Source organism: Enhydra lutris, unplaced genomic scaffold (genome assembly GCF_002288905.1).
Source record: "Enhydra lutris kenyoni isolate GAN:26980312 unplaced genomic scaffold, ASM228890v2 scaffoldscaffold25, whole genome shotgun sequence".
In the NCBI taxonomy this organism is placed as follows: domain Eukaryota; kingdom Metazoa; phylum Chordata; class Mammalia; order Carnivora; family Mustelidae; genus Enhydra; species Enhydra lutris.
Genome location: NW_019154109.1, coordinates 27,504,242 through 27,530,268, shown reverse-complemented (window position 1 = coordinate 27,530,268; position 26,027 = coordinate 27,504,242). Strand labels below are relative to the sequence as shown.

Below are 26,027 nucleotides of genomic sequence, written 5' to 3'. Positions count from 1 at the left end.
GTAGGCAGAGAGGCAGGCAGAGAGTGGGAGGGGGAAGCAGATTCCCTGCTGAGCAGAGAGCCCGATGTGGGGCTCGATCCCAGGACCCTGAGATCATGACCCGAGCTGAAGGCAGAGGCTTAACCCACTGAGCCACCCAGGCGCCCTTCTGTATGTCTTTCTTCTAATTCCCCAGCGTAGTATGTGCACTGCATCCCTGAAAGTGTGTGTGTGTGTGTGTGTACTTGTGCATTAGACTTTGCATGTGATAATAATGTCAGATACTTAAAAGTTGCAGAAACAAAAGTTGTCCAGAGAATGCCCATGTACCTTCATCCGTTAACCTGTTACCATTTTACCCCATTTGCTTTATTCATTCTTTCTTTCTGTCTTTCCACATACAGACTCCTGTTCCCCCCCCCCAAACTATTGTAGAGTATGTTACAATTTTTACCACTAATTTTTCAGTGTGTGTTTTTTCAGAATAAGGATATTCTCCTGCATACCCACAGTAATCAACTTCGTAAATTACATTTGTTAAATACTTCACCCTGCTGTCAGTATTACAGTTTTGTTGGCTGATATAATATCCTTTATTGAATTTTTTTCCCTTTCAATACAGGACCCAGTCTAGGGCCGGATACATTTAGTTGTCTCTTTAGGTTCTTTTAATCTGGAACATTTGCACAGTTTTTGTCTTTTTGATGCTTTAGAAGAATTTGGCTCTTTTCTAATATGGTTGGTTTTTTGTTTTTTTAAAGATATTAGAGAGAGGGAGAGAGCATGTGCGCGGTGGGGGGGAGGGGCAGAGGCAGAGAGGGAGAGAGAGAGAATCTCAGGCAGACCCTCTGCTGAGCAGGGCTCAGTCCCAGGACCGTGCGGTCATGACCTGAGCTGAAATCCAGAAATCCAGCCACTTAACCGACTGAGCCATCCCAGTGCTTCTCTGATACAAGTTTTAATAAGTACTCCACATTCATACTGCATTATAAATCATTTATTTTTACATAGTTCTATTTGACTGTCACAAAATCCTTGTGAAGTGGGTGATATTTATTCCCCTTTCCCCATGAAAGGAGTCAGTTGGTGAGGTGTTTTGGGCAAGGCCATATTGCCGAGATGGCGAATACCGATTAAGTGGTGCGTGTCACCCTTGCCTAAGCGCATGACTCTCAGGTACCCACTTACAGCAACGCACTTTAAACCTCCTGACAGCCCTTTGAGGTGAGCGAGAGCCCCGATACGTACGGGGTAAGGAGCAGACGGAGGGCTCGCCGAGGATCTCAGTCAGCTGTTCACCCTTGGGCTCTTTTTCTGCTTCTGCAGCGATTAAATGGGATTTCCAGATTTTGTCTGTTTTTGTTTTTGTTTCTTTAAGTCATTTTTAACATTTAAAATCTGTGAAAATAGGAGCTGAAATGAGGGCAGATAATTTCAATATTGCTTTAGTTTCATAGTTTATCTGAGCAGCTGTGAGGCATTGGTGACGGAATTCAGCATTTTTGCCTCCTCACTCAATTTTTTCATAGCCGCAGGGTATCTCTTTTTATTGACACTTACGTGTGTGTGGTGCGTTACAGTCGACAGAGACCCTCACATCCGAGTCGTGTAATCCTCGCCTCAGTTGCTCGACCTGCTCCGGCTGAGTTGGGATTCAGGTCTAGGCCTTGTCTTGGTCCAGTGCGGCTGTCACCACTCTGTGCTCCCTTAACGGGGCTTTACTTTCAAGAGAGCGCGGACGCAGTACAAACTGCAAATTACCTACATCTTGAAACTTGCTTCTCCCTCTACAGATGTACTCTCTTAATTTTTAAAAAATTTCAGCAGGTGGTTTTAAGTCTTGAGAGACAAAGTATAAGGGCTGACAGTATTGGAACAGTTTGGTGATCTGAGATAAAATTTACAGCAAAGTTAATCTCCTTTGTCTTGGGATGCAGTAGTCCTTACTAGGATATGTGGCAGTTCATTATACTTGTTTAGCATCAGGACTAGGACCATTTTGGTTTTGGTTGGAATGAGACCTTCAGAAGATTAATGGGACGGATCTCAAGTTTTTGCCCACAGTCCACAGTAAGAAATGTGTTTTACATCTTTCTTAACACACACAAGTCTAGTGAGACAGTAAGCTCTTGCTACATAGAAAATATTCTGTTTTCTTTTATTCCATTCTGTGATTTTCTATCAGTTTTTTTTAAGTTTCTTGTGATCTACTAAATTTATCACACTACTTGATATTGGGTTATAATTTCAAAAACAATATTCTGGTTTAAATCCCTTTATTACTATACAAATAGGCCCCAGGAGAAGAAATGATTCTTCAGAATCTTTCAGTTAATTCATTGCAGTGCTGAAATAAGAGTTAAGGACACCCAACGTCCAGTGATGTACTGTCCTCTAATGACTTAAATTGCTATTACTCTTTTTTTTTTAAAGTAGGCTCCACATCCCTGTGATCGACACCCAAGCCAGGATCCAGAGTCAGATACTTAACTGACCAAGCCACCCAGGAGCCCCTAAATTACTATGACTCTTAGGTAGCTACATCAGGTATTTCTAGGGACGTTGAAAACAGAGGAATCATTTACTGAAGGCACAGGAAACTGCTCTGAGGGCCCTTTGATGATCCTGTGCCGGGGACTTTCTCCATTCTTAAGGAAGCTGTGCCGCACAGTGTGGCTTTCCTAAGAGCATCTGGTGGATACTCCTGCCTTCGTTCTCTACCAGTTTTTTCTCTTCCCTCAGAACATGAGATTAGGTAAGACAGCCTGGACCTACCGTCCAGCAGGGATTTTGTCTATCACCCTTTCTCACTCGGGAAATCACACTGCATGCCCAAAGGCGTTCTTCATTTAAAAAAAAAAAAAAATTTGCAGGGTGAAGATTATTTCTTCAACTCTGCCAGTTAAATGGCTCAGGTTGCCAGTAATGAAGCTGCTTTATTTAATTTTCACTGACTAGGAACTGGGTCTAACAGACATGCACCCAACACAATTTTTTTTTAAATATTTTATTTGTTTATTTGACAGAGAGTTAGAGAGCACAAGTAAGCAGAGCGTCAGGGAGAGGGGGAGAAAGAGAAGCAGGCTCTCTGCTGAGCAGGGAGCCTGATGCAGGGCTCCATCCCAGGACCCTGGAATCATGACCTGAGCTGAAGGCAGCCGCTTAACCAACTGAGCCACCCGGGCACCCCCCCAACACAATTTCTTAAAATGTTGGCTTTCTGTCATGAGGTTTGAGAAGAGTACGGGTAATATAAGAGGAGATTTTCCCCTTTTCTGTTTTAAACAATTTTCTGAGAAAAAGTTTTTTTAACGATTCGTTTGTTTGTTTTGTTTTATGTAATCTCTATATCCAACACGGGGCTCAAACTCAAAACTCTGAGATCAAAAGTTGCTTGCATCACTGACTTAGCCAGCCCAGTGCCCCTATAAAGGGAATATTCTTAAGAATCATTAGAGAAATCAAACTAAAATAACCTAATTTATTTGAATATTTAAAATGAGAGTCCCACACATTAAATTTGCTAATGGGTTTAGCTGTACACTTTTTTAGAAAAGCTTACTTTTTTAGAAAGTATTTATAAATATATTTACTATGATATGCAATAATATGTTATATAAATTAGAAATGTATAAGATAATGTACTTCTTTGGCTTTTAAATCAGTTTCAAGTAGACAAAGCTTCTTTTGTATGTAATGGAAAAATTGGTTTGTCCGATATGAAGATACTGTCATTAATCAGTAACAGTTTGTATATTAGTTTAGAGATTCAGCGAAATAAGAATTACAATTGAGAGAATGATATATCATAAACCAGTGATTCTTCATAGTTACCAGTACCTGATCTCTCTGAGTTCATATGAGATGTTGGAATGTATTTCTTAGCATTAAAATATCCTATTTTAATATCTTTGATTTATAGTCATACAGTACTTTGAAGCTCATTTCTTAGCAACATCACAGAATCAAAGGTCCAAACAGTCTGTTTTACTTATAAGAAGAGCATAATACAGTGTTTATTGATTGATAACTTTTAAAAGACTTGGAATTTTGACTCAACTTGGGTGAGGCTTCAAAAAGTACTCATTCGTTTGTGAAAGTTCTCTTTTTACACAAGTCTTTTTTACAATCAAACAAATGTTTGCTGAATAATGCAACACCATATTACAGTATAGGGGCACTAAAGGGAGAGAATATTTTACAGCTGTGAAGTTTTTCTTTTTTCTTTTTCCAAGGCACAGTGCTTGAAGGGGGAGTCCTCTGAAGGCAGGATGATCAGAAGCAGGGACTGACCAGCTGTTCACTCATTTTAGTCATGTTAAATCATCTGATATGCCTGTAAGAAGAGAAATGTCAATTGATTAATAAGCCATAGTACTGATTTTATGTTTTCAGACTGCTAAAGGAGATTAAGCTTCCAGATACAAACGTTTCCATAAGCCTTTCTTTTCGAACAGGTGCATAATGAAAGTAAGCACAGAGTTCACTGAGGTTGGAGTTCCATGCTGGGATCCAGGACTTCCATTTGATATTAAATACAGTGTGATGTTGGGGCTCCTGGGTGGCTCAGTGGGTCGAAGCCTATGCCTTTGGCTCAGGTCATGGTCCCAGGGTCCAGGGATCGAGCCCTGCATCGGGCTCTCTGCTCGGCGGGGAGCCTGCTTCCTCCTTTCTCTCAGCCTGCCTTTCTGCCTACTTGTGATCTCTGTCTGTCAAATAAATAAATAAAAATCTTTTTTTTAAGGTTTTATTTATTTATTTGACAGACAGAGATCACAAGTAGGCAGAGAGGCAGGCAGAGAGAGAGGAAGGGAAGCAGGCTCCCTGCCGAGCAGACAGCCTGATGCGGGACTCGATCCCAGGACCCTGGGATCATGACCCGAGCCAAAGGCAGAGGCTTTAACCCACTAAGCCACCCAGGCGCCCCATAAATAAAAATCTTTAAAAAAAAAAATAGGGGCACCTGAGTGGCTCAGTGGGTTAAAGCCTCTGCCTTCGGCTCGGGTCATGATCCCGGGGTCCTGGGATTGAGCCCCACATCGCGCTCTCTGCTCAGTGGGGAGCCTGCTTCCTCCTCTCTCTCTGCCTGCCTCTCTGCCTACTTGTGATCTCTGAGTGTCAAATGAATAAATAAAATCTTTAAAAAAAATAAAAATAAATAAAAGTAAAAACAGTGTGGTGCTGGTGTCTGCTGGGCTTACAGTCAGCCTACCTGAGTTCTGGCTGTGGCACTCATCAAATGATGAGGCTTATCTCAAAGAATCTTGAAGACTGTAATAATTTCAGTAAGAGGTGATTCAATATAGGACATCAAAATAATTGAAATACTATGCTGCCGTTCTCATTGCATGTCAAGGATGATTATAACACAGTGGGTGCAAAAGTCAGTTTACAAAACAGTAATTACGGTCTAATTTTTTTTCTTGTAAAATGTATCCCCCCACCAAAAAAACAAACACCACAGGGTGTGTGTGTTAGTCTGAAAATAATTTTTTTTTTGTCTAAGAAATACAGAATAACTTATCCAGATAGCTGAAGAGAGCTTGCTGAGATGTAAAGTTGAAATTCTTGTGTTCAGTGATGCCTGTGGGTTTCATTTATTTTTATTCTCTATCCTTTGTGTCTATTGGTAGTATTGAGTATTTATTTTCAGAGCTATTGTATCTTTTTCCATGGGAAGAAATGGATGGCCACAGGTGGTTTTCATTTTTTCTGCATGAGGCATGTGCATTGACAGCCTTTGAGACCTTAATGCTTTATAATATGCAGGTGCTTTTATTGTTTATAGAAGTTCCTAATCCTTGTTTGAAATTTATTAAATGGTGTTCCGTCTGTAAGCCTCCCTAAATTCCATAGATTAATTAGCCTTTAAAGCAAGGTTGCCTTTTATCTAACTGCAGTATAAACTCTTCCATCTGGGAACCTTCTCTTTCCCGCGCTTGCTCAGTGTTCTGTGTACCTCAGCACTCTGGTATTAAGTATTAATTACGGACATTGACATTCCCAGTCACCATGAAGAACACTAAGAACAACAGTAGATTGAACAAAGTGGCATTGTCCAGAAAGTAGTTTGACGTGGTGAATAATCCATTCATCATGGCTTGGTCGCCGCTGTGTGCGTGCACACGTGTGCGCGGCATTATGGGGGGGGTGCGGGGGTGCGGGTGGGGTGGGTAGTTATTCCATAGGGAAATTTTACAGGTGACAGTTCTGTAAGTTAGCATTCTTAGGAAGTTTCAGTTAAAGGAAGAAAAGAGAAAAACACCCTCTTTTGACATCCCATGTGGCTTTTTTTCCTTGCAAGTTCTGATTGAAAGTTTGTTGACAGTGTTTACTGCAGAGAGATTGGCTTTGGTTCTTTTCAGGGAATGTAGCATAGGTTTGGAATTGTGTTGTTTTAAAAGAAATCGATATTAAAGGATTTAATTCTGTTTACTAGTCTCAGTAAGAATTATTGAATACCACAGAGTGGAATGTTTATTTTTTATTTTTTTTAAAAGATTTTATTTATTTATTTGACAGAGAGAGAGAGATCACAAGTAGGCAGAGAGGCGGGCAGAGAGAGAGAGAGAGAGAGAGAGGGAAGCAGGCTCCCTGCTGAGCTGAGAGCCTGATGGGGGGCTCGATCCCAGGACCCTGAGATCATGACCTGAGTCGAAGGCAGAGGCTTAACCCACAGGTGCCCCTGGAATTTTTAAAAAACATATAAAGTCGGTAATTCAGTCATTTGCGTACTTAAAATAATTAACTTAATGTTATTTGGTCCTTTTTATGGATTTAACTTTGTTACCTCACCCTCTGCCTCAAATAAATTAGATTAATGCTGTAACAAATATGTTCCATAGCTTGTTTAGAAAACATGACAAACATAATTTTACTCAGTTAAGTTTTGATCATGGTAGATACTGAGGGTAGGAAACAAAAATGTAGTATTACATGGTTTTGACTTCCAAGGTGGTTGAGAGAGAGAGTTAACAGTCACGAAAACAGTTGAGACCATTAAGTGTTCACCTGTATTTTCCAAATTACAAGAGCACAAGACATTTGGGGAAGATGGTTTAGCATAATCAGAGTGCAGAAGGTCCTTAGAATTAAGTTAGTGGAGGAGACACCATCCTAAATTGGAGTAAACACTATGACTAAAGGAATGACTTAGGCACGTGTACAGATCTTGGAATAGCCTTACGTGATAAGAACCTGGCTGTGGATTGACTAGTTGTCAGGTTAGGTCTGGAGGTACGGTTGTTGAGAGGGGTGGTCACATTATGGGAAGGCTTTGAAAGCAAAGGTGGTCAGTGAGGATGCATGACTAGCTCATTTTTGCAATAGAGTGGCAAGATAAACAGTTTCTCCCTGGTGAGTTATCTTACAAATGGTAGATAGGAGGAGATTGGAGATCACTGAACATATTTAGGAGATGATTGCCATGATCTGGGGATGAGTTAGTAAGTGCCTTCCTTGGGAGGGTGACGCAGGATTAGATGAGATAACTGAGACACTCTGTCACCAGAAGAAAGTTGGTCATTCCCATTAGCATATGTCATTAGCATATCCTCAGTGCATGTTTAATGAATCAGAGGTTGAGAGAGGGAATAAATATGGCGAATGAAGGAAAAAATAAGTTAATGGTCACTTCTTCCTAGATATCTTGAGAGTTATTTACCACTGATAGAAGATGGATCAGTAAACAAATCTAGGCAGAGGGAGATGATGCGGTTTGTACATACTGAATTCGAAGTGGTGGTGACTTTGCAAGTACAAGTGGCCTTACAAGTCCTGGATATGTGGTTCTGGAAAATAGTTCAGGGCCCGAGACCTAGAGTGAAGTGTATGAATACGTACATATATGGATATGTAAGGGCACTTTCTGAGAGAGTTTTTTCTTTTTTTCCTGAGGGAGTTTCTAAAGGGAAAATTGGAAGATCAATAAATAAGCCTTAGAAAACACCAGAAGATATCATTCAACATTTAGGTTTTAGAGGCCCACTTTTAATCATTTGATTTCAGTTTGCTTAATTTGAGTTAATATCTTTAAAAACCTTTTTTAAAACAGCCAGTAACTTGTGTTTGAACAGTTTTGTTTAAAAATGATGGGAAAAAAATCAGTATATTCCGGTCTGATTCTAAAAGCAGAATATTTCTGATTTGTTATAACTTTTGCTAGATTGCCGTGCTAAGGAGACAGCAACGTATGATAAAAAATCGAGAGTCTGCTTGTCAGTCCCGCAAGAAGAAGAAGGAATACATGCTGGGCTTAGAGGCCAGGTTAAAGGCTGCGCTTTTGGAGAACGAGAAGCTAAAGAAAGAGAACGGATCCCTGAAGCGACAGCTGGATGAAGTCGTGTCAGAGGTGAGTGCTAGTGAGGCTGCCCGATGAGGTGGGTTCGAGTAGTCTCTCTTTTCTGGAGAAGCCAATTGGAAATTGTGTAAAAAAAGAATACTAGGGCGTGATAAACCCCAAAGCATTTGCAGTCAGAGTATGGCATTAGGAAGAGGAGCTGTGGGCTGTACCTGCCAGTGTGTTCAGAAGCTGTATGTTTCCTGGGTAGCTTGCTCGCTCTCTTTTCTGACTAAATGAGTCCCCTTGAGGACCCTAAATAGTCTCGACAGGTCTTTCCTTTTATAAAGATTTTATTTTATTTATTTAACAGAGAGAGAGAGAGAGAGATCACAAGTAGGCAGAAAGGCAGGCAGAGGGGGAGGGGAAGCAGGCTCCCTGCTGAGCAGAGATTCCTGATGCGGGGCTCGATCCCAGGATGCTGAGATCATAACCTGAGCCGAAGGCAGAGGCTTAACCCACTGAGCCACCCAGGCACCCCTAGGTCTTTCCTTTTAAAGAAGAAAATACAGAAGCGCCCTGGAGGCTCAGTTGGTTGAGCATCTGACTCTCTTGATTTTGGCTCAGGTTATGTTTTTGGTCCCGGGATGGAGCCTGAGTCAGGCTCCACGCTCAGCCAGAAGCCTGCTTGAGAATTTCTCCCTCTGTCCCTCCCCTCATGCTCTCTCTTTCTTACTCTCTCAAAAACAAACAAAAAGAAAGAAAGAAAACACAAAATAAAAAATTTTAAGGTCTTTTCTCTACCTGACCACTATTATGGTTTTTGCATTTTGTTGCCATGCTAGTCCCAATAAAGTCAATCTTCTCCTTAATTCTGTCCATGAAACCTCCCGTCTCAGGATTTCCCACTCCAAAGGGATGTCTGTGCCTACTGTGTGGGGCTTTTCCCACTGTTCTGTCTTGCCCTGACTGAGCACATGTTAAGGGATTTAACAGACAGGGAAATAAACTGCAGATGTCTTTTAAAATTCTTTGAAGACCCATAAAAATGTTAAATTGTTGAATTCTTTCCTTTTGGGTGCAGAGGAGACTGCAAGGGAGTGGCCCTTACGTTTCTCCCCTCCGGTGCCCCTCTCTCCTTTTCCCTTGCTGCTGTCCCAGGGAACCTAGAAGGCTCTGCTCTAGCCTTGTGAAAAGTACTGTTTGCTCACCTTTGAGGGTTTTGTTTTTTTTTTAAACTATAATAAAATTGGTGAAGAGGAGTGTGCTTATCTTAGATGTTGATTTTTGTGAGATCGATATGTAGTTTAGCTGTATTTAACGTGGTTATTTCTTTCAGAACCAGAGGCTTAAAGTTCCTAATCCGAAGCGCAGAGCGATCTGTGTGATGGTAGTATTGGCATTTATAGTGTTCAACTATGGACCCATGAGGTAAGCGGATAGCCGTTTGTGTTGGGTACCAGTGCTAAGAATGTCAATTCTCATTCTTTCAGCTCTAGTCATAAGCCAGAGAAAAACAGTTTTGTTTTGTTCTCCTCAGGGGCAATATTTAGGTAAGAAGAGGGGAAAAAGAAAAATTGGTTCCTCTTCTTGTTCTTCACCAGGTCTGGCAGAAAATTCATGACGTTTAATGAAGAAAGGCTTCTGTTACCGAACAGATCAGTGGTGGGCCTTGAAATCAGACTGCCCGAGTTCAAATGCTTGTCCCTACATTTGGTAACTTTGTTGTCTTAGGCAAGTTACTTAACCTCTGTGCTTCAGTTCCTTACCTTTAAAATGATGAAGCCTTTATTATAATACTGTTACCTGCCTCCCCCCGTACTGTGATGCTTGAGTGGCCTCAGGGATTATAAGACACTTGTGTGGCTTCCTCCCTAGCTGGAAAGTAAACAGCTAGAGCCGTAATTAGCAGTCTCTGATTGAGTAGGTTTGGAATGGGAATCAAGAATGCAAATATTTTATAGTGTTCTAGTTTATTGTGGTACAGGTTTCTAGCTAATCATAGCTTGAGAAACACTGCTTTTAGGTCAGAGTCATAGAACACTAGGATTCAAGGAACCCTGGAGACCCTCTTTTCCAGACTCCCACTCACTGTGGCACATTTGATCAGTGAATGAAATCAGTATATCCTAGGTGATGGGGAGTCCACGAGTAATTAGACCTGGGCCATACCTTCAAGGATCTCATGGTCCAGCTGAGAAGACGGACAAGTCAAAGGATGACTCAAGTATAATGTGGTGACTATGGGAACAGCAGTGTGAACAAATTACTAAAAGAGTGTAAATGAGAGTAAGAATTCTTTGAGAAGGTTTGCGTCATAATGATAGATGCTCAGAACTGATTTTGTTGAAAGAGAGTGGAAAGGGAAGTCCCTGCAGGAGAAGCTGAATCTTGGAAGTGGGATAGCAGTTTGCCAGCTGCAGAGTATGGAAAGAGATGCCAAGCAGAGGGACCGCAGTAGTTAAAAGGCACAATTAGGAAATGGCTTGACATCTTCAGGAAAAAGTGAAAAATTCACATATATCTTGTACAAGTGGGAATGTGTATGACGGAAATGGGTCTACAGGTATACCTGTATATAGGTATACAGTGGGGGCCAGATACTGACGAGCCTAGTGTGCTGCTGTGCACAATGAGGCACCCGTGGCTTTTAGGCAGAGGGCAGCATGATCTGTTTTGATGTTAGGAAGGTGACTGAGGGCGGTATCGAGAATGGACTGGACTGAGCAGATGGTCTTGGCAGTGACGGGAGGCTGTTGGTGTGTTTAAGGTGATACATGAGTCTGGCGTTGGACTGTGGTGACGGAAAGGACAGGCTGTCTCAGGGTGCACCTCTGATGTAGACTCTGGGGTTTGGTGACTGATAACAGAGTGGGACATGAGGAAGAAAAGCGAGAAGCTAAAGATAATTCCAAATTTCTATCTTGAGGGACTAAATGGCGTTACTCTTATTTAAGGCAGGAAATAGGAAGACGAATCATTTTATGAGGGAGGATAATGGTTTTTATTAGTATGGGAAGTTTGCGTTCCTCACTAGATGTTGGGAATTACCGTGACAGACAGACAGACAGACAGATGGTAGTGGAGTAGGTGAGATTATCCAAGGAGAACAAGTAGAGGAAGAAGAGTAATGCTAATCTGGGGAAACCAGCATGACAGACTCAGGGAAAGAAACTCAGAGTAAGTGGTGTTAGGGACAGAACCAGAAGAATGGTTTTCTGAAGCCAAGAATGAAAGAATTTCAAAAACAGGCTTGTCAGGGCAGAAACCTGAGGTGAGAACATTGACTTTGGCAACTAGCAGCTTGATGGTTATCTTGGAGCTTTTCTGTGTTCCAGGCTTTGTGCTTGACACTGTTTAATCGGTGTTCATTTCAGAAGATGATGTCCAGAGGCAACGCATTTCCTTAGGCACTGTCTTCTGACCTGCGTAGACTATAGTGAAACCCTTACTTCCTAAGAGCTCTTTTTTTTCACGCAGCCTAAGATTGTGGTAACTGTTTCGAAGACATGTATTATTAAGTAAAATCCCCATATCTTTTTCACATGTTTGATGGTCAAGCTAGGTCATTCCCATTTTATTTTTACATAATTTCTAAAAAATAAGATGTAGATCTTGTATTCAACTTTCACTATCATTTGGTATTAACACAACTTGCTAGAGTAGTTGATACCCCATCATGGAGCCCCAGATACCCATCTACTTTTTACTAAAATGATTCAGTGGAAAGAGGTCATACTTCTGAGTTGACCTATTTTTGAGTTTATACTGTGTTAGACACGTTACACAGAATATGTAGAAGAGATACCTGGAACAAGCATTTAAATTATTAAATTTTTTTTGCTGCCTGTTGATATTTTACCCATATCCTTCATATTAAAATTATTTTTTCATTTAACTCTGATAATGGCAGTCTCAGAGGTTTTATGCAGTAGCATTTGGTGGACAGTAAAGCAGATGGGGTTGGGATATAGGAAGTGACGATGGGGCTGGGGATATACCTTGTTGTGGGAGCCCTCATGAGTAAATAGAAATTCGTGGGGAAAAAAAGACAAAAATTTTAAAATGGATTAATGATGTTTATAGCTACTGAGGGTAGAGGGGGTGTGTGGGGATGGATCTCATTTCTGTGAACAGATTTGATTCATTTTGGAAGGAGGAGACTATGGTCCTTTTTTTTTTTTTTTTTAAGATTTTATTTATTTATTAGAGAATGAGAGGGAGCATGAAAGGGGAGAAGGTTAGAGGGAGAGGCAGACTCCCCATGGAGCTGGGAGCCTGTGCGGGACTCCGTCCCGGGGCTCCGGGATCATGACCTGAGCTGAAGGCATTCACTTAACCAACTGAGCCACCCAGGTGCCCGACTGTGGTCCTATTTTATCATTAAAGTTTTGTGTACAAAAAATTAGATGGACAGTACAAACAGCAGAATGAGGAATGGAAGAAAGCCTAAATATTTGAAAGTCCTGAGGAACAGGCAGAGGAGATCTGTGTCTCTCTGTGAAGGCTTGAGGAACAGAAAGCAAGCAGTGGGAAGATTAGGAATGTGAGGATTTTTAAATTCAAACATGTTAAAAGGCTTAGGTTGAAGCAAAGTAACAAAGAGCTGGAAGGGGTGGAGAAATGTCGAAGTATCTCAACAAGTTGGAATACCTCCAGACACCAAGAAGGAAATAGAAAGAAACTGGCTCATAAAAACCAGGAACTATTTCTTCTAGACACAGTTTGGCACGGATGGTGAAATATCAAAGCTGGGAGGGCAGCAGTGGTCTGAAAGGCTAAACCTGCCCCTGAACCAGCGTTGGCAGTGGACATGTGCCATCGCATATGCTCTTCAGGAACATTCTTGACTGACCCTGTCCTCTGCAGCCTCTTCACTGCAAGACTGAAGATCTCAGGGCTGGGAATCTGCCAGAGGAGCAGAAACTTCCCCGCCGAACCTTATTGATACCACCTGGAATGTATTTATTGACTAACTCCCACACCCATGGCTGTGTCTGTCAATCTATAAACCTTAAGCATTATTGGTTTTAATTGGTATGGAAAAAGCAAGATTGTGTGTTCTAACTGAACCTTTCTTAAGTGCCACAAAACTAAGTCTGGCCAGACAAACAGACATTTAAAGGAGAGATTTCCAAAGCATTTTAAATTTAGGAAAGGAAACTCTTTCATAACAGATCCCATTACCATAATAAAGTTGTCAGTGTTGTTTCAGATGTTCCACTTAGAATTGAACTTCTGTGCCGTATTGGTATGGGTCCAAGTGAAAAAATATATAACACACAAGTTTGCTGCCTATAGGTATGCCTTAAGAAACATTTCCTGAAGGCCCTTGTGGTGATGAAATGTAAATACATCTTACATCTAAAGTAAGAGAGTTTTGTGCAGCAATACTGACTAGTTTGAAGAGTTTTAGGTTACTGAATAGTCATAACACAGAAAAAGAAAATAAACCAAACAGACTTAAAAGGGTTAATTTTTCTGACCTTATTGATGTTGTGTGGATGGTAAAGACGGCATCTAGCTTTTTCTGGCACAAGATTCAAAGTGCTGGCCCCCTCTGGGTGGTCTGTAAAAATAGTAACTCTGGGCAGCAGGGAGTGGCTAAACTGGACAAATGTGAATTGGGAGGAAACCCTCTTCTTACTACCCATTAGGGTTGATTCTGTGATTATCAGTCCTATTTTATAGTTAAAGAACTGGAAATTTAACAAAGGTCTTTTAAAAAAATTATCATGGAAAACTCTGCATTCTCTACTATACCATAAAGTGTTTTTTTCCTACCATTGTCCAAGGACAATGTTTTTGGCAATATGGTGGGCTAGCAATATGGAGAAACTCTTTGCAATTCTGTACACCAAAAAATGCTGGATTAACAAACAAGTCAAAACTCTTTTATGTAATGGGTGAACCCAAGACAGAGTAAGGACTTCTTAGAGGCCAGAGATGTAAAGATAACATGAATCCATTATAAACTAGCATTGGAAGTGGTGCTATTTCCTGATCCTCTGGCCTAGAGTCTGGTGATAGGAAAGCTGTGGGGTCCAGAACAAGGTAGGAAGTCACAAGTGAGGCCCATGCCCCCTTCCCATACCCAAATAAAGCTGGAACTTCCAAAGAACGACATTTTCATTTCCTAAAAAGAGGGGAAAAAGTAGGTTGTCATATCACATAGGGAGAGTACTGATAAGTACCTCTCTCGGTATTGGCTTTGAGTAGGATGGAAATAAAGAAAAAATTCTCCCGGAGAACTCATCATTACATGTCTTAACTCATGCAGGTTTGAGCCTGAATTTATACTATTATTGTGACACTCCTCAAAAAACCAAGCCAAAAATTTAGTTTAAGTGGCCCTGTATTGGTTCCGCTAGGCTCCTGGTGGAAACAAATGCACCATCTTCTCAGAGGAAAGTGCCGTGGACATCCTTCTAAACAACTGCAGATCCATTTCCAACTGACCATGCGCCAACATCACCTCCCTTTCCCCCGATCATTAATCACGCTAGGAAACAAGCCACCATGAGCAAGAGTTGGAGGAAATAACAAACTACAGAATCAGACTCAGAAGACTGCAGATATTTGAGTCATCAGCTACAAGATGTAAAGTAAATATGTGAACTGGAAGAGGGCTTCAAAGAATGGGGAAGGAACAAAAGACTATCAGAAATGATGCACACATTTTGAGAAAAATCTAGAAATGTGATAGTAAGTTAAAATTAGAAAATGCCCAGGTTAAAACAACAAAATAGGCACATTTGAAGAAAGAAATCGTGAATGGGAAGATAGGGCTGAAGGAAATAGAGTGTAACAGAGAGACGAGATGGAAAACATGGAAGAGATTTAAGAGGGGAGGTCACACTGCTGTCGCCAAGTAATCCAAGTAGCATTTATCAGGAGACATTCTGACATCTTGTACCTCCTGAAGAGATGCCCTGGAAAGGATACAGTATCACTTCTGTGATAGTCTAGCCAAAGAAGGAATAATCTTAATTTTCTAATGAAAAAAATAACGGATAAATCCATATAGAGAGGACAATGTATAAAATAGCCTGTGATCTTAAAAAGCATTCAGGGTATTCAAGACGAAGGAAAATAACCTCAAAGGATGATTTGAGACACAGAAATGAATGGCCAGAATGACAAAAATGATAGTTGTAGGTGAAGCTTTCTTAAAAAGTTGATCTAAAACATGAACAATGTCTAGTTTGTAAGGTTAGAACAACTCAAGGCAGAAGTATTTTCTGTACAGTAATCCCTGATAAATTGAAAAGGGTGTGATGGAAATGAAACCATTCAAAGTTCTTGTTTGAGAAGTAAGTAAAAATATTAATTGCTTAGACTTGTTTAGCATTTAAAATTAGCATTTTAAAGTTTTGGTTTAACCCCTAGCAAAATGTAATCGGAGTGTATCATTTCAAAATCTAGTGGAAGAAATATCATTGAATGAGATGGACAGACTCAGCCCAAAAGAAGGCATGAAAAGAGGGAAGGAGACTACTAGAGTAGGAAAACACAAAATGTGATAGTAGAAATGAATCTAGAATATTACCCGTAATCACAATATGTGGAAATGCACTGAACTCTGCATTTAGAAGGCAAAGATCGTCAGACTGGGGGTGCGGAATGATAGGCAGAATTCAGCTTTATGCTTTTTATAGGAGAAACACCTAAAAGTGTCAGGCTACAGAAAGTCAAAGTTGAAAGTCAAGGGATAGAAAAAGCCAATAGTGAAAAGAAAGCTGGAGTTGCTCTATTAATATCAGACACGTAAACTTTAAGGAAAAAGTGTTACTAGACATAATTACTGAACTGCTGATCATAAAGTTAGTTTACCAGGAAGATACATGATTCTAAATTAGTATATATCTATTAAAGAGAGCTCGGAAACAATCATTAATAGAACTACAGGGGAAACTGACATTCCACTGCCATAGTGGGGAATAGGAGTGTGCCTCTCTCTCTCTCTTTTTTTTTTAAATTTTTAATTTCTTTTCAGCGTAACAGTATTCATTGTTTTTGCACCACACCCAGTGCTCCTTGCAATCCGTGCCCTCTCTAATACCCACCAGCTGGTTCCCCCAACCTCCCACCCCCCGCCCCTTCAAAACCCTCAGATTGTTTTTCAGAGTCCATAGTCTCTCATGGTTCACCTCCCCTTCCAATTTCCCTCAACTCCCTTCTCCTCTCCATCTCCCCTTGTCCTCCATGCTATTTGTTATGCTCCACAAATAAGTGAAACAAATATGATATTTGACTCTCTCTGCTTGACTTAGAGTGTGTCTCTCTTGATAGAGCACACTGACAGAATCTGCCAGGTTAGAGAGGATTTGAATGTTATTATGAAACCTGATGGCCATTTAGAGAAACACTGCATTTATCACCACACAGAGTTTTTGAACCAGAGTTGGAAATGTTAAGAAAAGAATTGATCTTTGCTAGATCATAAAGGAAGTCTCAACAGATTTCAGAGACTAACATGCAGACTGCATTCAGTGTGAGGGTAATTAAACTATAAATCAATAACAAAAAAAGTAAGAATTTCAGTTCTACTAAAACTTAAAAATACAATTCTAAATAACTCATAGATCAAAGAAGAAATCATAATGAAGTGATTACTGAATGATATTAAAAATACTATTTCTCAGACCTTGAGGAAGTATCGTGTTACATGGAATAAGCAAATTGCAGAAGAGTGTTTACAGTAGGATTACATTTACGTCAGGTTCAGACCAAAGAACTGTACAGTATGAATGTGTGTACATATGCATGAAAGCTATAAAAGAAAGCAAGGGAACTGTTACTACAAAATTCAAAAGTCTCATTGAGCAAGTTTAACTCACACGTAGGCCAGGCTAAGTATTTCTGCCTGGGGCTTCCACGTTGTCCTATTTACATATCATAGAACTTGTCACACCGGCCAGTTCTTTGTTGGTCTGTCTTCACTACTATAGCTCTTGTGTTGTTTTCTTTTTGGGGGCCGGGGGAAGCTCTGCTGCAGCCCATTTTTTTATTATATCCTCAGCATCTAGCATAATATGTTCAGTACATGGCATATACTAAAAAAAAAAAAAATAGTAATGCTGTACTGAATTACGAGGCAGGGTTTGTCAGGCTGACAAGGAGAGATGGGCATTCCAGGCAGAGTTAGGGAGGATGGCTTTTTACCGGCAGTCAGAAGCAGTCAGAGATGGCTAGAGCTCCTCCGCCGAAATTTTAGATCATGCTTGACATAGTGGAGCTCCTTAATAAAACCTTTGTTGGATGTGGTTGAGTGACGAAACAGATGAATGAGGGCCTGCTGGAATGTGAATGAGCATAGACTGTCCCGTGGCGAGTGGAAAGCAGTAGAGCTGAGAGGGTAGGCTGTGGCCAGTCCCTTTAGGGCATCATGTTCCCTGCGGAGGAGAAGACCCCAAACAGTGACCATTGTATGGTAACGTTCTAGTGAGTACTAAGTAAGGTGGGGTGTTTTGTGAGTGTCGTACAGTGAACAGGAGGTTAGTGGAGATGGTGGTTATAGGAAAGGCTTCACCCGGAAGAATGGAATTAAAGATTTAACCCACTGAGCCACCCAGGAGCCCCTGGAATTAGAGATTTATAAGGAGAGAGACAGAGGTTCCGTGGGAGGTGAGGGATGCACGACACTAAACAGCATATAGTACGGAGATGGAGAAGAAGTTATTTCCCCTGTCTGCCCTTTTTGTTGCCTTAAAAAAAACAAACACGAGGCAAAAAAAGGTCTTCACTTCCTAGGCCTTTTATGAGTGATTAGATTTTCTTATTTGTTTTCTGGTTGTGTGTTTTCTAAGACACCTTAATTTTCATAACCTGTTCTCTCTATCTCATTACTGCTACTTTGTGCATTACAGTGGAGTTTCTTCTCATTTTTCATACACTTAGTCTTGTAGGGATGTTGGAATTGGATTGGATATGGCATAAGTGGTTATCAAGTTTAAATTTTTTGAGGTGGAAGAAGAGATTTTTTCATTGTAGGGTGGGGGCTTAATTTTTAGAATTTTGTCTTCTTGGGTTCCTCCTTTCTTAAAGCAGTGTTCACACAGCTGATGTTGGTCACACCAGAGACATGGTTTTCATTGCTGCTCTGTGCTGATGTGTTTCTGTTTTGTTATTTCGTTAAGTTTGTACCTTAAGACCATTCTGACATTAGGGAAGTTTAACCCTCCCCTATACCTCAAGGACTGATGTAAATTTCAGACTTGTACAGATATCCAGGAAAGAGGGTAGGTTGGAGGGAATGAGCAGTGTTCCTTTTAGACATTTGTAAAAATATTTCTTGGTTGAGGGAAGTTGAATTAATTTAAGAAAAATGGGGGAAATAAGGGAAGAGAAAGGGAAAATAGATTAATCTTGATGGAAGAAAAGAATTTCCAAAAGGTTCTCTTGGCAGTGTAAAGTTTAATGAGCAATAAATTGTGTTAAAAATACTTCCGTCTTTGGTCTGAACCCTTCTTGCAGTCTGTCGTTTATTCTGAGTTTTGTGGACGGTTGAGTAATGACAGGGGCTAAAGTTTTTATCGCAGAAGTTTGAGGTTTTGCAAATTCTCCTTTTCTACTTAAAAGTTGGGATGAAAAAAAGTTTGGCTGATTTTTTTCTTACATTTTCTCATAGTGGTTCTCAACCATGGCTGTACATTAATAATCACTAGGAAATCTTCCAAAGGGAGGAGCCCTGCCCAAAACTTGTGGAATCTGGTAGGATGGCTCTAATTCAGTTGTTCTTGAACAAAATGTTTTTCCCTCTGGTGATTCTGAAGTATGTCCAGAGTTGAAAACTGTGCTGTGTTGTTTTTCTTTCTTTTTTATATACCTTGGCCTCTGTGGAAATTGTAAGAGCACTTACCCATTGAATTTAGAGGATAATGTATATGAGAGAAGTTTGGTTTTTTTAAAGATCTTATTTATTTGAGAGAGAAAGTGAGAGAGTGAGTGGGGGCAGAGCGTCCGAGGTAGAGGGGGAAGCAGGCTCCCCGATGAGCAGGGAGCCCGATGCGGGGCTTGAGCCCAGGGTCCCGGGATTATGACCTGAGCCGAAGGCAGACGCTTAACCCACTGAGCTACCCATGTGTCCTGGGAAGTTTTGTTAAATCTCTAGACAGACACGTCTGTACTCAAAGGTTTGTCTTATATAATTGAGGAAATGTATGGACCTCTGTTTTGTACTAAGAGCCACAGCATAACCTTCTGTGGGGAATTTCTTCCTGGCACAGAGGACTGTAGTTACAGATTCCTTTGTTATGCTTTCCCCTTTCTATTTTAAAAGTCACTGTCATCCTTCTCCTTTTCTGAAAATAAAAAGCATTTTCTTAGGAGGTTTTGAATATGTTAGGTCTTAAAAAAATAACAAATGTTTGAAATTGACAGGGCCTTTTCGGTGTTTGTTCCTGGTTAGGTGCTCTCCCCTCACTAGAATGGAATCTTTACAGTTTGAGGCATCAGACTTGGATGAAGAAGGGTAAATCATACTGTTTAAGGGCCAGCTACTCTGTGGTTTGCTTCTGAGACTGTTAAGGAAAAGCTGAACACAGAAAATATGGCACTGAACTTGAGTTGTCTGGAACTGGTTAGAAATAAAATGTCTCTATTCTAGCATTCTCTAAGTTTGTCAGCTTTTCATAATTTTTACAGGAAAAACTCTAGCTTCTTATCCTGAGATGAGCCTGTCCCCAAATCTGGCTCTAATTTTTTTTTTCCTGTTCAATTGCTGAGCACATTTTGCTGTATGAAATCATTATTGGCTGTAGGTTAAAAGTTACTGTATAACTTAAATGTCAGAATTCAAACCACCAAGTCTACATGATTTTGTTCAGCCAGATTTTAAAATGAAATCTAATTCAAATTCTTGGCTAAAAGTACTTTCCACATTTATCAAAGTGACACATAAGCTGAAGAAATGCAGTACATCTAAACAGCAGGTGTCACTGAATTGCAGAGACGTGATGGGGCGAAGGGCGGTCCGTCCCCCGAATCGTATCGTTTACTCTAGTTCTTCAAAAAAGTATCCCTGCAGAGTAACTGGTTCTCATTTCTTCCAGCCTCTATAGATTTCATCCTTTGTTTTAAAAAAAATGACTTAGAGTTTGTCAGTGCAGAGCTGAGTTTTGAGGGCATGGAAAAGTCTGTTGATGATTTTCTTTAGTTTTGGACTCCGTGGGAGTTGTATATTGGAAGGTCTGTAAGGAGTACCAGTGGCTTAGCCTTCATTGCTTGGCTACCTTTTGGCCCAGACTTGAGTTGTTACAGTGAGGGGAAGGGCATTTGAAACCAGAAACGTACATCCTTTGCTAATTGCCTTCTTAACCTTGAGTAAGTCACTATGTCACTTTCAAGATAAGAGGAAGTAATGTAACTTCTGCCGCTTTCTCTTTTTTGAGAGAGGAGTCACTGTGAAACCCAGAGCACATGAGAAAACTGTCAAAGTTCAAGTTGGTGCTTTGATGTTTTCTTTAGACCCCAGATCTTAGCATGTATGGTGTGTCTGAAGCAGCTTTCTCAATCACCATTTCCAGTACTTAGTACATTCAGGTGAAATCCTGCGGTAGAAGTTGATCAGAACATAAATGGTAAAGGAGTTCATAGCTTTGCTTGTGGAAAGGGAAGCTCTAGCCTGATATTAAGGTAGTGTAGGGTAACCGAAACTTTTGATTGTAAGGAAATATATGTATAATTAATCGCATATCATTTAAGCTTCTATATGGTTTGATATCAGTGCCTTATTTTCTCCAGATTTGAGCTGTTTTGTCATTTCAGGAAACATTTGAAACTTAAATATTTTACAGATTGTTTTTAACTGAGTTACGGCCGATGTAGCATGCATGAACTGTGAGTGTGTGGTTTATTTCCATTTAGACTTCATGTTGTCTGTGCGTTCTGAACAAAAACTGGCATTGACATGTCCTGTCCACAGTCAGTTTTTCACAGTCTGTGACCGCTGAGGAGCTAGAATTAGGGAATCACAGAAAGTCCATACGCCTTATGTGGCTTTCTCTGTCAGCCCTTCTCAGTAAAGCAGCATTACTTGTTTCATTCTTCCGTCGTATGTGGGTTTTGTTACTGTTGTGAATTTGAAAATGCGAGATAGATGGAAATAAGACCGCTGGAAGAAAAGGTGAATAAAAAAGAGAAGAGAATTAGTTCTAGAATAATCTAGGTTGGCTGTATGTTGATACCATCTGTGCTTGGTTGGTAAAGGTAGTGGTTTTTGTGTTTGTCTTGTTAAGCTATTTTTAAATACTTCGTGCCAAGCAAATGAGTCTAAGCAATTTTGTGAATTCATTCTCCCAGAACTGTGAGGGAGGGTGTGATTATCTCTCTCCTACAGATGAGGAGACTGAAATTCCAGCTGCTGATGTTGCAGAGCTAGGATCTAGAGTGCGCCTGTGGAGCCCTTGTCTTAATTGCTTACAGAGCCACTGAGGCAGGGGAAAAGAAGTTGCAGACAGAGGAGAAGAGTTAGGATTCGATCCAGTAACTTTACCCATCCCTTGAAAGCTGGAATTGGCTGTGAAAGGAGGAGAAAATACTCTAATACTCTAATAAGTTGACTAGGTTGATGTAAATATAACAGAAAAGGGATTGTACTCCAATTTACAGGTGTCGTTTTGACATTTAGAATGATCAGAGCGTGCCTTTCTCAAGTGAGAAGATTCCAGAAAGTTGTTTACACACAAACTTCTTATATCAAACATTGACTTGTTGACATCAATTGAGTAAGTATAATGTATTATCTATTGCTATGTGACAAATCACCCAAAAACTTAAAGCCTGAAGATGACATTTACTTTGCTAAAGCTCTACAATTTGGGCGGGGCTCAGTAGAGACTGCTTTTTGTTCCATGGAGTGTCAGTGGGGATGGCTTGGGTTTATGGACCATTCAAGATGGCTCACGCATCACGGCCAGCAAGTTGGTGCTGGCTTCGGCTGAGACCGCTGAGGCTATGGGCTGGGTTTTTCCATTCTTCTTCATTTAGGCTTCTCCACCAGCAGCGTGGCTTTCCTCTTAGTTTCGAGGCGGAGTTCCAAGAATGAGCATCACCTGTTAGAAGAGTGCTTGCTTTATAATTGTTCATTTGAGTGAGTGGAAGGATCTCATGCTGATTTCTTGCTCACATTGGCTCACTTGGCAAACTGCTGCTATAAAGTACATGTTTCTTCTCAGGGGCCGATAATCCCTGGTTCTGAGAACTGCTATTTAGAAGGTTTTTAAAATCTTGATTTAAAAAAAAAAAATCTTGATTTAAAGATTTATTTATCCAGTCACATTTCTGTTTTTAGTAAATTACCCCCAGTTACTACTGGCCTGCAAAAATCATCTGTGAACCATTCAATAAACAGAAAAAAACTTCTTTTAAGATTTGGAGAACTCCCTTGGGAACTTTTCATTTTTAGCCTCAGTTGCAATGAAAATTAACATAATCTCCTGTTCCTGGATCTGAAGATGGCGTAATAATGAGTTCACCACCTGCCATTCTTGAGTTGTGAGTTAGTGTCCCTAAAATGAAGATCTGGATTTTTCTCTTGACTTGAGGCAGAATGCTACATACATTTCATCTGTTTATTATTAAAAAAAAAAAAAAAAGTGGGAGGGAATATCTTCTCTGAACTAGGCATTGTCCTAGAATGAAACTGAGGTCCCTGTACTCCTTAACTTATATTCTAGCAAGGACAGACTGACAGTAAACATAATAAGTAAATACAATGATAGAGTTGTAGTTCCTTTGAACAAAGGGGTAAACTATAGTAGAGTGAATGGTTTTACAAGTGTGAGGGTGGTTGTTGGAACTGTAGTTTGAAATAGTGATCATTGTAAAGTAGACATATGCACCAAGGCTTAACGAGAGGGCCAACCATATAGATATGTAGGGGAAGAGCATTCCTGGCAGAGGAAACAGCCATGCAAGGGCCCTAGGGTGGAGGTCTGCCTTGCGTGTTCAAGGAAAAGCAAGGAGGTCAGGGTGGCTGGACTGAAGTGAGTAAGGGGGGGAGAGTAGTCGGTGATGAGGCCAGAGGGGTAAGATGGATGCGTTGAGTGGGGCCTTGGTCATTTAAGGTTTGGGACTTTTGCACGGGAGAAATGGGGAGCTGTCTGAAGGTTTGAACAAAGAAGTGATTTAATAATCTGACCCAGATTTTAAAACAATTCCTCCTGTTGCTGTGTTGAGAAAGGGCAGAACCTGGCAGGCAAGAAGGCAAGCTGTTTCACTAACTGCTCTGTGTCATCCTTGGGACACAGAGCACTTTTTGATTTACATAAAAGCATGTTCACATCTGTCATTTCGCTTAACTCTTTGGAAAACTGAAATATGTGTTATTTTTCCTATTTTACACGTGAGGAATTCCTATTTTACACGTGAGGAATTGCATACAGAGAAGGTCTCCTCCAGTGGGGGTCTCAGAGCCACGCCTTGAACCCAGATCTCTTAATGTCAAATTTTGTGCTCTTTCCACCATCCTGCATTAAAACTGGAAAAACTCCATGCTCTTTTCAGCTTCATGTGATTTCAAGTTTTCATGGGTGGTTCTCCCACCAGCAGAGCAGCACCAGCATGTGGATTTCTCTGGGAGATGAAAACCAGTAGGATTCTTATCTGCTGAGATGGCTTGCACTTAAAATTGATCTGCTTGTATCATAAGAAAGCAGGTCTGCAAAGGGTAGAATGGATTTGGAAATGTGCTGGTTTTTGTTTAGCTACTTGGTATGAAAATTGGTTATCTGAAATCACTTCTTAACAATTAAGTGGCTTCACAGATAATCTAAAACATTTGTTGGCTTTTAGAATTTTTATAAATAAAAAAGTGAAGTAATAATTTTTATAGTCCTTTCTCCAGACTTTTGGGGAAATTGAAATTATTTGTGTTTTTACCAATCTATGCTTTCAGGCCTTTTGGCCCCTGATATGAGCAAGGTTTATTGGTGTAACAGTTACTTTGTGGCTTAAAACTCTTGTGACTCTTGTGGAATAACATGTTTCTGATCATAGAGAAATGGGGACTTGTCTTAGTATTTATTAGTTTATTTAAAAATACAGAATAGAACCTAATTTAAGCTAATCATGAAAAGAGTTTGATTACACTTTTTTATTAATATTATGAACTATTAACAGTCATTGCCATTACTACACTAACCCTTCCCATGACTCTGAGCCATCTCTTTGTATTATTAGAAATTTAATTTTTCCAGGGCCACCTGGGTGGCTCAGTGGGTTAAGCCTCTGCCTTCAGCTCAGGTCATGATCTCAGGGTCCTGGGATCGAGCCCCGCATCGGGCTCTCTGCTCAGAAGGGAGCCTGCTAACTCCTCTCTCTCTGCCTGCCTCTCTGCCTACTTGTGATCTCTGTCAAAGAAATAAATAAAATCTTAAAAAAAAAGAAAAATTTAATTTTTCCAAAATTAACAAAACGGGTCATGGAATGATGCTAAAACAGTCTTGCCAAGAATCTGGAAGTTCACATCCACAATTCTCTTTTCCTCTTTCGTACATTTGGCTACTGTCAGATTCCTTGTTAATATTTGTGGTGGCACAATTGTACCTAAGACAGTCTTGAATTCTGGCAGTGAAATAAAGCGCTTTCATGTATTTCAGATAGTCATAAAAACAAGGGAAACATAATTCTGCAGTTACTCAGATGGTTAAAATTAGTTTCTTTGGGTCATTTCATAGGGTTTAAGCATTTATAGTTTTTTTTTTCTTTTGAGCTGAATTGGACAGCTGGTTTGTCTGTAATTTAGCTTAAGAGAAATTTCATTTTAAGACTTTAAAAAAATCTACAAGGAATGGAAGCCAAATGACAACAACCACCAAAAACAATAAATGAAAAACTTTAACAGATTCTTTTCAGAATTTCCTAGTATGTTACCTTTTCAAAATACATTCTGGGCCAATGAGTAGATAATAAAGGTGAGGCAGACAATGGGTAGGAGTTACTAGAGTAGCTAAGGTTAAAGGTAAATTGCCATTGCACTGTGATATTCATTACCTGTACGGGCAGCAGTGAAAAAACAGTGATCACTTAGGAGCCAAACCAGTCAACATCAAAACTGATTTCCGGCCAGTGCAACTGCTGAGTGACGGTTGTGCAGCTCAGCTCCAGACGGAATCAGCTAAGCCGATGGTTAACCTCAGGGCATTTGCCGTAAATTGTGAATTGAAGTGCCTGTCTTCATAGCAATATTAACATCATCAAAAGAACAATGATCAGTAGAAAGGCACTTTCAAACTTCCAAGTATTAATAATGCTGAACACGTTTCCTTTATAAAACGTGCATAAACCATACAGATGTCCACTTTGATTATACCCTTCCACCTGCTGCCTGTCTGGAGCCTCCCGGCCCCATCCTTCTCCCCAGACTGTCCACTTCTGTTGCATTCATTGTGGCAAATGTGTAATTTTCAGGGAATGAGATAGGAAAGATGTCAAGACAGGATTATTTAAAATGGTGGCTCTCGAACATTTTGAGTGTGTCTCAGTCACTTAGATGGTTTGTTAAAACACAGAGTCATTGGGCACCACTCCTAGTGTTTCTGGATGAGTATGAATGGGGTGGGGCCTGAGAATTTGCATTTCTTTCTTTTTTTTTTTTTAAAGATTTTATTTATTTATTTGACAGACAGAGATCACAAGTAGACAGAGAGGCAGGCAGAGAGAGAGAGGGAAGCAGGCTCCCTGCTGAGCAGAGAGCCCGATGCGGGACTCGATCCCAGGACCCTGAGATCATGACCTGAGCCGCTGCCTTCGGCTCAGGTCATGATCT

The 26,027-nt window shown here is 40.4% G+C and overlaps 1 protein-coding gene across 1 annotated transcript in view; it reads left to right on the top strand.

Moving 5' to 3' along the window:
• The window catches only part of LOC111151136 (activating transcription factor 6), a 212,434-nt gene that overhangs the window by 43,148 nt on the left and 143,259 nt on the right, over positions 1-26,027 (top strand). Inside the window, exons 8-9 of the mRNA XM_022508923.1 lie at positions 8,144-8,329; positions 9,597-9,688. Coding sequence (XP_022364631.1) covers positions 8,144-8,329; positions 9,597-9,688 — 278 coding nt within the window. The remainder of the gene's footprint in view (positions 1-8,143; positions 8,330-9,596; positions 9,689-26,027) is intronic.